We start from the raw sequence: 14,703 nt of genomic DNA on the forward strand, positions 1-14,703 counted from the left end.
TACAGGTAACATCCAACTTACGACCAACTCGACTTACGACCACGACCTCCAGACCCTATTTTTATGAGTCTCTATTCAACATTTTGAATGTATTTCGACTTATGACCATTTTGACTTACGACCGTTTGGTCAAAACGGAACTCGGACGTAAGTCGGATGTTACCTGTATTGAGTTGTTCTACTTCTTCCTTTCATTAAGGCATTTCCATGGGTCTCGATTTACAAATATTTCTCCTGAAGGAACTTCCATAAGCAATTAATTTCAATAGTCGATGTACCGCGAAGCACTTTCATTTCCATACGCCGTGCTACGTTTAGGGATGAATATTTAAATTAAATAAATGGGGGAGAATAGCATGACTTGTGCCCTTCTTTCACTTAATTGCTCGCTCACACACATCTTCCATGACATACAAAAGCTTTTATGCATGTGCAAGCGCCGCACACACACGCGCCAGCAAACAAAACAGGTGCACGGCCGCATGCGAACATTTAGGGGGGGGGGGGGGTGACGCCTCACGCACGTTCTTCCAGATGGAGCATCTAACCTTGTCAATTCACCAGCTGCTCCTACAGAAAAAAGGTATCTGTGATTACTGAGCGGCTAGCTTCATTTTTAACCCTTGCGTGACCGGGAGGGGGAGGAGTTCACCTCGAGTGGAGGTGCACAACTGGAGGATGTGGTGTGTGTGTGTGTGTGTGTGTGTGTGTGTGTGTGTGTGTGTGCAGAAAATGACGTAGCCGGGTGGGGGCGCTCTGCACTCCTTTTTTTCCCCGTCTCTTTTCTCAGTATAACGCAGCACTCGCTGGCTTTTCCAGGGTGCTGAAAACCGGAGCTCCTCTGTCTCCACTCTGGTGATCATATAACCTTCACTCTGCCTTCTTTCGCTCATTGTGCGTACGGAGCCTCTGTGGAGATTTGAACAACCGATGGTTGGATGGATGGATGGATGGATATACACGCGTGTACGCGCAACAAGAGTGCGGCGTTAATATTTATTAGCACTGAATTAACGTTTGGGGAATTTTAAATAAGCTCTCGTTGGTCATTTGGATGTCATTTGATCTCCAAGGTGAGTCGGCAGAGGGTAAATTTGGCGCAAAGCTACTTTAACGTGGACGTCATGTCAAGAGAAGAGCAGAGAAGCTGAAGGTTTGTGTTGATTTTTTTTTTCTTTCAAAACGCTATAGCAACCAAAATGGGGGTCATTCTAGTTTTTTAACAACAAGCAGATGAAGTTCCCCAAAAAGGCAAAGTGATTACTGCGGGCTTGGTTTTGGACGAAGCTTGAAGAAAGGAGATCATTAATTGAAAACACGGTGAGTTAAGTCATCAGTGACATATGTACAGTTTCCTAAAAAAATGACAAATTTAAATCACTTTGGGGGGGAAGGTGCAAGTCATATTATCAAAGTAATGATCGAAAAACTGCTTTGCAGTATTCAATGATATTACGGATGCATGAATGTGGCACATGCCTGTTGAACGGAGAAGGGTAGAGGGTGGGGGGAGTACAGGACAACCTTCAGCGGATTCAAAAATAAAATGTGTTTAAATGCATGCATGGGGGTCGGGGGAGTCACAATCACATTTCAAAAGCCTTTAATAGTCCCACAATGGGGCGAATTTGCAATCTACAGCAGCAAAATTGGTGAAAAGATAAAAACAAAGTGTGTGTAAGGTGAAAAGTTCGTCTTCCAAACATTTATTTCCCATAAGAAACCATTAAAATGAGAATGATCCAATCGCAGGTCCTCATAAAACATAATTTTCTGCGAAAAAAGCCTTGAAACTATACAAAATATACCGTTTTATGTATAATAAATGCTATTGTATTGTAATGAAAGAAATAAACAGTACTGTATAATAAAGTCATTTAACCTTTGTGATGGTCGTTAATGTAGTTGCCTCGATGATATCCGAGTATTATATTCTCGGCGATAATACCTTCACTCACACTGTCCCCTGCTAGCTGCTTTTCATTTATCCAAAACAAAAGTTTTTCAACCTCTTCTATTGCCTGAGACTGCTGCTTAGACAACACAGAAACCTTCGCCACACGTAGCAATGGTCGACTTAGCATACTGGTACTGTGACACTAAGTCACACAAACGCACAACTCGTTCGTGTTTTGCGATGATCTGCTCGAAGGGATATATATAGGGCCGAAACTACCAGTAAGACTTTAGTTTGCTGACGAAGCTTCTTGGATAAGAAGCGAAACGTCCAACACGTTCAAAGAAGTACAGATGATGGCTGAAGAAACCTTTTCATCGATGGACCACTCCTGTACAATTGAGAGCTTACACGGGCAAATGTCTGTCCTTGTTTTCCCACAGGACTCCATTACTTGATGTGGGATGACGGTCTTGGTCCGACAGGCTGGGCCTGATCCCCAGTGGACACGCTTGATTTAAGGATGTCATGCCCGTAAATCCCCTTGAATGTGGATGTTTACACGGCGGTAAAAGGATGGCTGCCGTCCTTTCCACCGCCTTCGTCCTCCTGTTGGCCCTACTGGGCTCCGCCGCCGCGGTCATCGACCCAGAGGATTACGCCCCGGACGAGGCGGAGCGGGCGGCCGGTGAAATCCTGGTGTTCGACGACTATCGGGGGAAAGGATGCGTGGACGACAGCGGCTTTGTCTACAAACTGGGCGAGCGCTTCTACCCGGGTCACTCGAATTGTCCGTGCATGTGTACGGAGGACGGGCCGGTGTGCGACCAGCCCGAGTGCCCGAAACTTCACCCCAAGTGCACCAAAGTGGAGCATAACGGCTGCTGTCCCGAGTGCAAGGAAGTCAAAAACTTTTGCGAGTACCGAGGGAAAACGTACAAAATCCTGGAAGAGTTTAAGGTGAGCCGTGGCGTGTTTTTCAACTCGTTTTCAACTTCAATTTCAATTCAATTCAGGAAGTCTTGTTCTTAAGTTGGTGACGATACCTACCGTGACATCACATCACAGGACTCAAATTGATACGGAAGGACTTCTTGAATCGATTGCAAACATGTATGCTTTCCTCTTCAGAACTATTTGAATCATATTTCATAACTGGATGAGTAAAAACAAAGCATCTTCTCCGAATCTGAACTCTCTGAAGCCATTGTTTTGATTCTGGAGCAAGGCAGTGTGTAACCAATAGTGATGTCACCAACAAGGGGGCGGGACTTTCTGAAAATCCCCGATTCGCAGCTCATTTTGTGGCAGTTTTGGGACACTAAGTCATTTTTCTTGGTGTTTTGCATTTGACTAAAAATAACAGCCTGCGTGTTTTGGGTATTTTCGATGCTATAAAACGTTTTTCTGATGTCAGTTAGGAAACTTTGAGAGTTCAAAAGCAGAGTGTAGACAGCAAGGTTAAAATGGTCTCGGTTGTCCTTTAAGTGTCTGGACACCACATCTGTGCCATGATGCGCTTGAACCCAGATCCCTACCGTGGCTGGCAACAGTCTTAACCACATCGGAGGGCGAAGGAATTTTACGTGTTCGGGAAAATATTAGTTAGACAAAATTCAGAGGAGAAATAGAGTTCAGGGATTTGATTTTATGCTGGCATTGGGCAGAAATCCAGCCAGGAGTATAAATGTGGTTGAGTGTTAGACTGATGTCATTGTCTCCAAAGAATCAGACATGCCCGAAACGAGAGTCAGAAGACAGATGGGAGTCATATTTGGATTTATGACACCATACATTGCGGGTAGAAGAAGGCTTTTTCTTCTCCGCTGGGCTGTGAAAAAAAAAACCATGAAATTACTGCCTGGGGCGCGGGGGACGGTATTGCTTGTGATTCTGCATTAAAAACAAATCTTGTGAATCTCTTAACTATACTTTAAAGAAGGGGTTTTGGAGACAGTTTTGTTTCGCTTCTGCACTCCATTTCTGCAGTCCTAAATGGCATTGTTAAACCCGTAAAACAGAGGTCTTGCAGAAAAAAAACAAGAAAAAAATGAGTTCAGGATGATAGTACAGTGTGTAGCGTGTACTCAGAGTTCGGTGAGTGTGGCAGTGGGAAGAGACAGGGGGGGCAGCATTTAGAGGTACTACTGTATTTGGTCAGCGCGAGTCTGGCATAGTAATGTTCTGATGGATGGCATGTGTACTGCACCGCAGTGCCTAAATAATGCGCCCGCGATGAATCATAATTCCAGTAAAAGCACAGATGGACCTACGTCGGTATAGACCAGCTAAATGCTTTTGTTTGCTATTTCACTAACGCAATAATTCAATTCTCCCTGCTTGCCCTTCCGTCTGAGTTGTGCGAGACAATCTCTTCAAGCCTGTTTCAGGGTCAAGCATTGTATGGTTACAGCGGTTGTTAGTAGACAAAATACAGTATGCCTCTTTTGTCAACTCTGTACTCCACTTTAGCGGCAGGGCTAGTAGGAACATATTCCCACTGGTGTTCACCACAAGTCAATTCCCAGCAGGTTTGATAGTGATGTTTGTCCTTGAGCGAAAAGTCTTTTACATGTCAGGCACTTGTTTCTCTCTGGAGGAGGAGATTAGGCTAAGGTTTTAAAACCGCAAGAACTTTGGCGACTTGACTGGAAAAATAGTGGCCAGTTACCTGTAAAATTCAATAAGGTATGAAAGTATCGGTGTATTAAAGGAACCCTGAAGGTGAAACCCGTACAACTCTAAAAGGATAGAAAACTAGCAAAAGTAGCGATTGTCATATTTCAAAATCATCAGAAATGGTCAGAGTCCATTAAACATCAAGACATTCATTTGTCTTGAAATGTATCGCTGTATCATCCCGGCATCCCATTGGCTAAGAGCGACCTCTGTATGTCTCTGTTTGGCAGCGGAGGAAAAAAAAATGGCAACGGCGTCTGAAAAGGACAGACAAATGTAGCCAAACCAAAATGAGTGGAAAGAACGTTCCGGCCCGTGAGAGTGCGACGGGCTTTCATTTCCCGGCAACCTCATTACACAAAAGGGCAATTGCCTCTTACTCAACTACTATTCATGAATACAAATAACGGAAGAAGTTTTGCTCTCAGTCGTTTTGCTTTCTGCACACTTTGAAAAATGTTCAGGTGTGAGAAAAACGCATCTGTGCGAAAGAAACGTACATCGGTAATCAGTACCGCAGCCATTCGCCATTGACAAACATCTCGCGATGGTGATTAAATTGATGACTATGATTGATTTTTGTTTTTACTGGTTTCGATAAGAGTTCTTCTAATTAAGGGAGTTTATGAAGTGCGCGCAATTAAATCCTGTGTTTCTTTTATACTTGCTTGAAGTGACTTGGTAAGTAAAGTCGATGTCTCCAGGGTGTTTCTGGCGTCATCTTACATCTCCATTTACGAACACCTTGCCTTACGAATTCTTCGGTTTACGAACGTTAAATTTATGAAAATTAAACCTTGGCATACACACTACTTTTCGGGACACACTTGGATCGCCGCCCCACCATGATTGGCGGAGTAATCTTGGGCGGAAGAAGACCATACCACACGACCGAACAGCGCCCCAGCCGGCCTACCTTTCCACACCCCCTTTCTCTGAGTGCACATGTCGATCGTCTTTAAGGATTTTTTACGGATACTTTTGCTGTTATGGGATCGAAAAAGACCCCACCACAGGCTCGTGCTCAGCCGAAGAAGACGCAAAACAAAATTACAGTCGAGGAGAAGAAGGAGATTATTGAGAAACACGAACGAGGTGTGAGTTTGTCTGATGGTTCGAGAACCTTAAGCGCCGTACAGGGATTCACATGCGTTACTCGTCATGGTGAAGCAGCCAGTTCTGACAGTAAAACTGCCGAAGCCTACAAGGGATCATTCCTCGAACTGGTGAAAGAAGAAGACTACGTTCCTCAGCAAGTATTTAATGCAGACGAGACCGGCCTTTTTTGGAAAAAGATGCCTATCCGGACTTTCATAACACAGGAGGAGAAGTCTGAACCCCATTCCATCAAGCCATCAACGACCACCACAAAGGTAAATAAAACAACTTTATTATACAGTGCAGTGTATTTCTTTCATTACAATACAATAGCACATTTAGTATACATAGAATAAGGTATATTGTGTGTAGTTGTAAGGCTTATTTAGTTGAAAATTATATTTTATGGAGACCTGGGAACGGATTATTCTCATTTTAATGGTTTCCGATGGGAAATGAGTTTTTGGGACACACACTTTTCACCTTACAGACTTTGTCTGGGAACTAATTAAGTGTGTAAGCCAAGGTCCCACTGTACCGTCGTTTCCATAACAGCAAATTACACACATACTCACTGCACCCCCCCCTTATTCCCAGGTAACGGTTACTCAATGATTCACAATGCCCTATAGTGCTTTTATTTAAGTCAGGCATGGAATGTTAATGAGGAGAGAAGACTTTTCTCCCCCAATTTGAATATTCTAGCGCATTCACAAATGCTGCCAGTGGCTATGATTGTTGTACTACAGTACGCATTAACTCGGGGAAAATGCTTTGCCAAATAGACGCAAAGTAAAGTGTATATCGTTGTCGCAATTGTTACTCACAGCGTCATTTTCCTGCTCTGCATTTGGCGGCCCATCAAATACAAATCCAAATTGGTGTAAACTGCATTCTTAAGACGGATTTAAATAATTGTCCTGCTCCAGCGACGCACTTTCTTCTCTATTGAGCAAGCTCAAACTGACATGGCATCGATAATCTGCCGCTGTGTCAAGGAAATGGGCACGGAGAAAAAAAATAAGAAAGCATAATAAATCAAAAATATCATTCAGAAAACTGAATTTTGGTTAATAGTGCTCTTATCTGGTTTAAGGGCTGTTGAGGAGGTTGTAAACCAGGTGTGCCCATTAAGTCGATTGCAATTGCCAGGTTAGCTGACTACAATTATGCTATTCAAAATAAACAAATAAAATAAAATACAATTAAAAAATATAACAAAAAATAATTACATTAAATTAAATTAAAATTGTCACGTACGGTGTCGCAGGACCTCAGTCAACGGAAGTTACTAGCGCTTAGCTGTCTACAATTGCAGCTTGCAATCAGAGCTTATTATTAGTATTATTATCTTTATGATAGAGATTAGAGGATTGGATTGGATTTGCCTGTTGTATGCTTAGTCAACACTTGTGACTCAATACACAAGTGTGCATTTCCTGCCGGCAGTAGGGACAATCTTTCTGGTTCCGAGTCTCTGTCCACAGTGTCTGAGGTAGGCAGTAAATCATTTCCCCCAACTCATCAACTCCTTTGTCGACTTTATTTTTCTATTTCCTTCATCTTTGGCAACATTCTGCGCATGCAAATGTGCTAATGGTTAGCACTTGCTCATGTGTTACATGATTTGAGAGCTAACATTTATGAGTGGAACAGTAGAACATTGGTATATTCATTATTCAATATTACATATGGCAGGCTCATAGGTCCTCTTCCAAAGTGTGTGTGTAGGGGGTGGGGGGGGCAATCCATCCATGTTTTATGTCACACTCCATTTGATGGTCTATACCAGATGCCCAGAGACACGTTCTATGTACGTCCGCACATAATGTTTCTCTTCTGTGCACAATAAACTTTTTTACTCGCATTTGAGGATTTAACCAAGCATGGTAGTGCTTGACAAAGGTAGTTTAAAATATATATATATATTTGAGTGCTGCATTTATGTGATAGGAATACTAAAGAGGAGTGGAAATCCGTTCGTTTGGAATAAGGAAGAAAAACAGTTTGAGGAACTGAGACGTTTCACAAGTGGGACATATTTACTTGAGATGCTAAAAAAGTCATGTTTAGTATATTTGATTGTCACGTTTAAGCCGAAAGGAAACATTTAGAATTTCAATACTTTTATTTTGATGCCTAACGTATAAGCTTTGATAGCACATCGATGACTTTATTGTTATTTCTTTTTTACTCTCGACACTTCTTTTTAATTTATCTGGCTATGGATATGTCTAGCTAGCTCGCTATCTGGCTATCTCACTAGCTACCTAGCTAGCTAGCCATTTGCTATCTATTAGCTGGCTATATATTAGCTATCTAGCTAGCTATTGGCTATCTATCTGCCTACTATCTAGCTGGCTAGCTATTACCTACTAGCTTTCTATCTATTTGAGTTACTTCCAGGTTGAGTGAACGCTGGCGCGTGTGGCTGCCGCTGCTCACCCACAGAAAAACTTATCCTGTGACTGTAAAGTGACCTTGAGAGTTTTGAAAGGTGCTTATAAATGACATGTAGTATTATTATTATTATAAATCAATATGTATGCATTGTATTGTATTTTGTACAGCCTGCCCCATTTCAAGCTCAGATAACTCCAGACCCATATAACTTAGGAATTAACTCTTTTTTTTACTGATGAAAGATGAGAGTCTATGGTTTCTTACGCTGAATTAAATGTTTATGCAGTCTTCTAACTCAATATTATGTGGGTCCTGCAACTTGAGTGAAAATGACAAAAACCCTGGCACTGGAGTGGACACATTTTTGGCACATCGCCTGGCATCGCGTGAATGAGTTAATAAATTGAAATAATTTGACTGTTAGCGTGACCAACTTTTTAAAAATCACAAATATTTGAGCACGTCCAATCACAAACATTCACTAGATCGTTGACTCGTCTAATCTGCGTCCTTTGTCTCCTCCCCCTTTTGTCCACAGCCGTCACCTTGCGAATGGTGTCGCTGCGAACCAAATAACGAGGTGCACTGCGTGGTGTCGGACTGCGCCGTCCCGGAATGCGTCAACCCTGTATACGAGCCGGCGCAATGCTGCCCCATCTGTAAAAATGGTAAATATGAATGACACTTATCCTCTCACACGATCGTCAGAAGTCATTAAAAACGGATTCAAGCCTATTATGAATTTGAATTATGACCACAAGCCAACTACAGTGACACCTCAGTTGACGAAAATGGCAGCTGACTGTTTTTGTCCTCTATTCCCCGCCCCCAGTTCTCGGTTAAAGCCACGTGATTGGTCAAGAACGCAGCAGTGAGAAAATTATGATTTATGGGGACCTGTGAACGGATTATTCTCATTTTAATGGTTTCCTATGGGAAATGATTTTTTGGGATACACACTTTACAGCTAGCTAATAGACAGCTAATAGATAGCTAGACAGCTATATAGCTATTAGATAGCTAGATAGATAGCTAATGAGCCAGCTAGATAGCTAGCCAACGAGCCAGCTAGATAGCTAATAGATCGCAAACAAAGTGCTAGCTAGGTATCCAGCTAAATAGCTAGATAGCCAGCAAGATAGATAGATAGCTGAATAGCTAGCTAAATAAAAACACCTTTCCGAATCCAAATATAAATATGAATTAGCAAATTCTGGGAAAGGTCATGAAATCTCATCTTTGAGGTTACTTTGAGCATATCATGCCTGATGAAACGACCCTTGCGTGGTCACACGGTATGTCAATCCGTCGAAAAAGAGGAGAATAACCGCTGCGACTGAAAGAGTGCCACTTGACGGTCTGGTCTCTCTTGGACTTGATAATCAGTCCGGAGGCCGACCAAAGTATTTTGCCCTTGCATTCCTCAAAATGTCATTTGAAATTTCCAGCCGTCTTACTTTGATTGTCAAGTGCTGAATGCCCTCTAGGCCGAGGCAATGTCGCTCATTAAGATTCATGCTGAAGTTTGTACCTTCTCCAGCCCCCCCGCTTTGTAGAACTGTATTACTCATCAATATTTGTGTGGTATCGTCTCTCCGTTCCCTTCAGGGGCCTTAGGAAGTGATGTGAGCTAATTAGCTAATCATTGATTGCTATTCAGTTACTGCTTTTTTTTTGGGTGGGAAACTCATTCTGTTGTTGATTCTGAATTATTGAGAACATTCATTCATGATTAGGTCCTCGGTGGTGAACTGTGTGTTTGTATGATTAGTCTTGTGAGGACCACTAACATGTTATACCATATGTAGTGAGGACATTTTTGACAAGTGAGGACCTTTTGGCCGGTCTTCACAAGTTTTTCATTCTAAAGGCTTCTAGAGGGTCTATATATGCATCTGTTAAAGTTTCAGAGAGGTGGATACACACACTTTTTACTCCCTGTGTGTGTGTGTGTGTGTGTGTGTGTGTGTGTGTGTGTGTGTGTGTGTGTGTGTGTGTGTGTGTGTGTGTGTGTGTGTGTGTGTGTGTGTGTGTGTGTGTGTGTGTGTGTGTGTGTTTATTTGTGCGTGGTTAATGAGAGGAAAAAAGTTCATACCACAAAAAGTGAAACCATATTTTAACCAAATTCACTACAGGGGTGAGGACTTTGGATGTACCCATTCAGAGTCCTCACTCCCGCTGTTATTTCAGTTTCAAGTCCACTTTTTAATTCTTTGTTTTTAAATAAGTTGAAGTGGGAAATTGGGTGACATTTAGTGTTCAAATGTAACACTAGTTCTTCTCTATCAGCATCTGTGGTCCTCACTCCTTATCTGGAGCTATCCGGACCTCACAAAACCATTTAAACAGGAACGTGTGTGTGTGTGTGTGTGTGTGTGTGTGTGTGTGTGTGTGTGTGTGTGTGTGTGTGTGTGTGTGTGTGTGTGTGTGTGTGTGTGTGTGTGTGTGTGTGTGTGTGTGTGTGTGTGTGTGTGTCATTGCCTAAAGATCAACACAAGTGAGTTGTGCATTATGTAAAAAACAAAGAGTACAGAATGAAAACGCTGGTGATTTAACAAACCGCTTGCTGGTCGCTTTTGTTTTTGCCCTTTTTAATCCATGTTCTCTCTCAGAGTGGTTTTTGGCTGGCGTTTTGTAAAGAATTGATCAAAGGACGTTTTGCTTCTGTTGGCTTTGAGTAATCCTTCGAAAATGTCAAAGGGTAACATCAGCAGAGTGAGCGATTGCTTCAGCCTTTTTTTCTGTTTGATAAACATTCATTTAAAGAACAACTGGCACATTTTTTAGCTTTAGCTAATTACTGATCCCAAACTAAGGACGCATGACTTCGCTCACTTCGCTTCGCAATAATAGTCATTACAGACGCTCCCCAACTTACGAACGAGATACATTCCGAACGGTCGTTTCGTAAGGTGAATTCGTTCGGAAGTTGCTTCAGTGCTATATTTTGTATAAATACTTGATGAGGAACGTAGACTTCTTCTTTCACCATCTTGAGGAATGATCCCTTGGAGGTGCTTTCTCTGCGATCATTTTACCTTGTTCCTCACCAATTGTGTTCTGTTTAGCTGGGTTGATTTTTGCATCAAGTGTACATATGGCTTGTGCGGGTTATTTGTGCAGCCTGATTGATGGGACTTTTAACCTTGCAGTCTACACTCTGCCTTTTAATCAAAGTTGAAACGCTCTCACTGTCGTCTGCCTGTCTCTTTAATGTTTAAACCACCTCCCTTCACTGCTGCGTTCTTGACCAATCACGTGGCTTTAACAGACGTCTGGGGGCAGACCGGTCCGGAAATAGAGGACCAAAACAAGCCGGTTGCCATTTTCTTGTTAGGAGAACGGGCTCGTTCGCGAACGACACATCACTCATTGTGGCAGCTCTGTGTGTATCCCGAAAAATAGTTCATATGCCAAGGTAAAATTTTCAAATTTAACGTTCGTAAACCAAGGGGTTCGTAAACCGAGGTATCATTGTAATGATGTGAATTAATCATACAAAAAACAGTCGTGTGCATTGCTACGGAGAATCACGCGGCCTCCTTCTTGGACCTGCAAGCCTTTCCCGAGCTGATTTTCACTCTCGTCCTTCTGTACTTGAGGCACCACGCGATAGCAAAGCCAGCGGCTGGCACTTGACCATGTTTGCGCCGCATTAGGATGCACAGCGCTCGCTGGATGTCCAGGGAGAAGGAGGAGATGAACAAAAGAGCTCAAAGGACAACCAACATCACTTTTTTGTTTCCTAACTGACATCAGAAAAACGTTTTATAGCATCTAAAATACCCAAAACACGCAGAATGATATTTTTAGTCAAATGCAAAACACAATAAAAATGACTTAAAGTGTCCAAAATCTGCAAAAAAATGAAACCGGAAGTGGCCAGTTTCAGAAGGTCCCGCCCCCTTATTCGTGGTGTCACCCCAAGACGTCTTGCCTTGCTAGAGAATCAAAACAATGGCTTCAGATTCGGAGAATATGCTTTCTTGTATCATCCAGTTATGAATATGATTCAAATAGTTCTGAAGAGGAAAGCATACACGTTTGCAATCGATTCAATAATTTGTTCCATATCGTTTTGAGGCATCAGGGGTGGGAACTGTAGCACCAAAAAGAGGCAGAAAATGGTGACAAAGCTCAGTGTAAGGAATTAATCAGCCTGTGGAAACGGGCTTTGTCGCCCTCTTCTGCCTAATTTTGGTGCTACACGAAGTTTTCAGACCAAACAAAGTACAGCAAAATGCATTGACGTGATGGAAGGACTGCTACAATGTGTCCTTTTTTCGATCAGGGGCGTTCCTTCAGTGACGTAACGTGAGGACTCGTCACTAACTCAAAAACAAGACTTCCGGAATATTCAGCGCGAGTCTTAAAACGTAAAATCTAGCTATATGCCGTGGAATCTTTGTCAAATACGCTCAGTCAAAGTCATTTGAAGCCATTTTACAAATTATGGACACAACTTGTCTGGAGACGTCGGTTGTCCTTTAAGTGTCTCTCCAAAAAAAAAAAAAACTGTTGGTGCGCGACTATGAAAATAATCAGCTTTGACTTCCCAACCGCGGCTCTTAGCGTCTCTTCGCCAACCCCCTTGCAATAAAAAAAAAAAAATCTTCCCGCCCTTCTTGTCACTCTCATTCTGACTTTCTTCTTTTCCAGGTCCAAATTGCTTCGCGGGCTCGACCATCATCCCAGCCGGAATCGAAGTCAAAGTGGACGACTGCACCATCTGCCGCTGCCACACTGGGGATTGGTGGAAACCGGCGCAGTGCTTGCGGCGCGAGTGCCTCAACGCTCAGTCATCATAGAACGACTCCCGATGGGGTGTGGAGGGGGTATCTGTCAGGACTTGCCTACCTATACTGCGCCATTTTATTAAAACGACAAATCGGGGGGGGTGACATGAATGAACCATAGTGATCGTTTTTGTTGGTCCTGTCTGACACAACCGAAGAAGTAGACAAAGAACTGTAAGCACACTTATCTGTGCTAGTATCTTCTTTTTTTTGGGGTGCTGGTGGTGAGCTATTGGGGGTTTAACACGTGAAAGCACCGAGTGTCACATAGTGACTCTAAAAGCTTGTTTACAAGACGCACATCACATTTTGTTTGAGTCTTTTAACTCATTCACTGCCAGACATATGCAAAACAGTGTGTCCACAACCGTTCGAAACGTATCTCGTTCGTAAGTTGTCTGTATTGAGTTTTAGGACAAAATAAACATTCAATGCAGCGCAAGAATCCTCAGCCTCTCTTTTTTTCATCAGAAAAAAAAAAATCCTAAGTTATATAGGTCTGGAGTTATATGAGCTTGAAATGAGGGTTGGCTGTCCAAAATACAATGCAACACATACATAAAGGTTTATATAGCGCTTTAACAACAGCTGAAGCTGTAACAAAGCGCTAACATTGAAAAAGGGGAAATGCTGCCCTCTTGTGGAACATTGCCAGAGGCCATAGCAAGCGCTTTATCGGCACCCAAACATCAACCAAAAATTTGGGAATGGCGCTCTACGTCATATTTCCCATTCCCGAATACATTTGTGAATGGCAGTGAATGAGTTAAATACATTTGTGAGATGTTTTAAGTTGTCATTTCGGGAGAATCAAGTAGCAGAACGTGCAAACGTGAAAACGGTGAACGGTGAACGTATACAACACAAGTTTGTCCAACAATGTTTTACCACGCAGACGACGTCATTTGAGAATTTTGTGTCTGTGATTGTGTTGATGTCTCTTACTGATCTACATTGACTGAAATTGGCTTTTTTTGTGTGGGGCGGGGGGGGAGGGTCATCAATGAAATATTTTGGTGAATAATCAATACTGTGACAAATGTGTATGAATAAAACCCTGAGACTATACGTTAGGTAAGATTGGTCTGAAATTCATGATGGGATTTTGACACTGTCAGAGATGTTCGATCGGACACTGTAGACAAAGACTCAAACCCAGAAAGATTGTCTTTTACTGCCGGCAGGAGACGTAGCCATTCATGACAGACGTCTGAAGTCTGAAGCCCTCCACCAAGCTATTTATTGAGACTACATGCAAATTACATTAGTAAAACATAGTTTTCTTGATTAGAGTACCACACCTCTTGACAGCTGTACGCCATGAAAGATTGTCCTTTTTTGTAACCTGGCTAATGAGCTCATCTTGTGAAGGAGTTTCAAGTCGTAAATTACTTCTGTGATAAAGGAGTTTCCCAAGTCCAAGGCCAGATCTCCTAGATGAAGATGACAGTTTAACAAACTGTGTCTGTTGACCTCAGATTGACCTCAGATTGACCCCAGGTTGTCTGTGCTTCAATTGTGTACTCGAGTCACACATGTTGACTAAGCATACAATAGCATGAAACTTTTAAATATGATAACTTCTTCTTATTCTCCATCAGACACTCACTCGTCAAATAGATTGTTGTCTTCCATGAAATCCATTTTTCAAATATCACCTGATTATTAAATTTTTTTGGTCTTTCCTTTCATCCAGATAATTTCTTCCAGTTAACGTTTTCGGGGCTCACCTGGGTGCTGACAGATGGGTCGCTTAATGACAGTAACGGGCACCCCGTAATTAAATAGAGATGAACATCTGATAAAGGCCTTATGATGGGGCCGTGCGTG

The 14,703-nt window shown here is 42.4% G+C and overlaps 2 protein-coding genes across 7 annotated transcripts in view; one reads left to right on the forward strand and one right to left on the reverse strand.

Moving 5' to 3' along the window:
- The window catches only part of ikzf2 (IKAROS family zinc finger 2), a 210,787-nt gene that overhangs the window by 194,719 nt on the left and 1,365 nt on the right, over nt 1-14,703 (reverse strand). The gene's annotated exons all lie outside the window — the stretch shown is intronic.
- vwc2l (von Willebrand factor C domain containing 2 like) lies at nt 507-13,850 on the forward strand. Of its 4 annotated transcripts, XM_089003442.1 has the most exons (5): nt 784-1,153; nt 1,234-1,320; nt 2,341-2,857; nt 8,616-8,745; nt 12,737-13,850. In XM_089003442.1, exons 3-5 carry the CDS (start codon nt 2,426-2,428, stop codon nt 12,883-12,885), a joined length of 711 nt encoding a protein of 236 aa, XP_088859568.1. In that variant the 5' UTR covers nt 784-1,153; nt 1,234-1,320; nt 2,341-2,425; the 3' UTR covers nt 12,886-13,850. The 4 variants fall into 4 exon arrangements, with proteins under 4 accessions (XP_088859570.1, XP_088859568.1, XP_088859567.1 ...); XM_089003444.1 differs by lacking the exons at nt 784-1,153; nt 1,234-1,320 and adding an exon at nt 507-583; XM_089003441.1 differs by having other exon boundaries at nt 784-1,320.

Source organism: Hippocampus bargibanti, linkage group LG08 (assembly GCF_051943395.1).
Source record: "Hippocampus bargibanti isolate YZ-2025 linkage group LG08, ASM5194339v1, whole genome shotgun sequence".
Lineage (NCBI taxonomy): Eukaryota > Metazoa > Chordata > Actinopteri > Syngnathiformes > Syngnathidae > Hippocampus > Hippocampus bargibanti.

Coding starts and splice junctions, on each gene's coding strand:
- vwc2l (XM_089003444.1), top strand. CDS start 2,426: ATGCCCGTAAATCCCCTTGAATGTGGATGTTTACACGGCGGTAAAAGG. Junction 2,858..8,615: donor AAATCCTGGAAGAGTTTAAG/GTGAGCCGTGGC, acceptor TTTTGTCCACAG/CCGTCACCTTGCGAATGGTG. Junction 8,746..12,736: donor CTGCCCCATCTGTAAAAATG/GTAAATATGAAT, acceptor CTTCTTTTCCAG/GTCCAAATTGCTTCGCGGGC.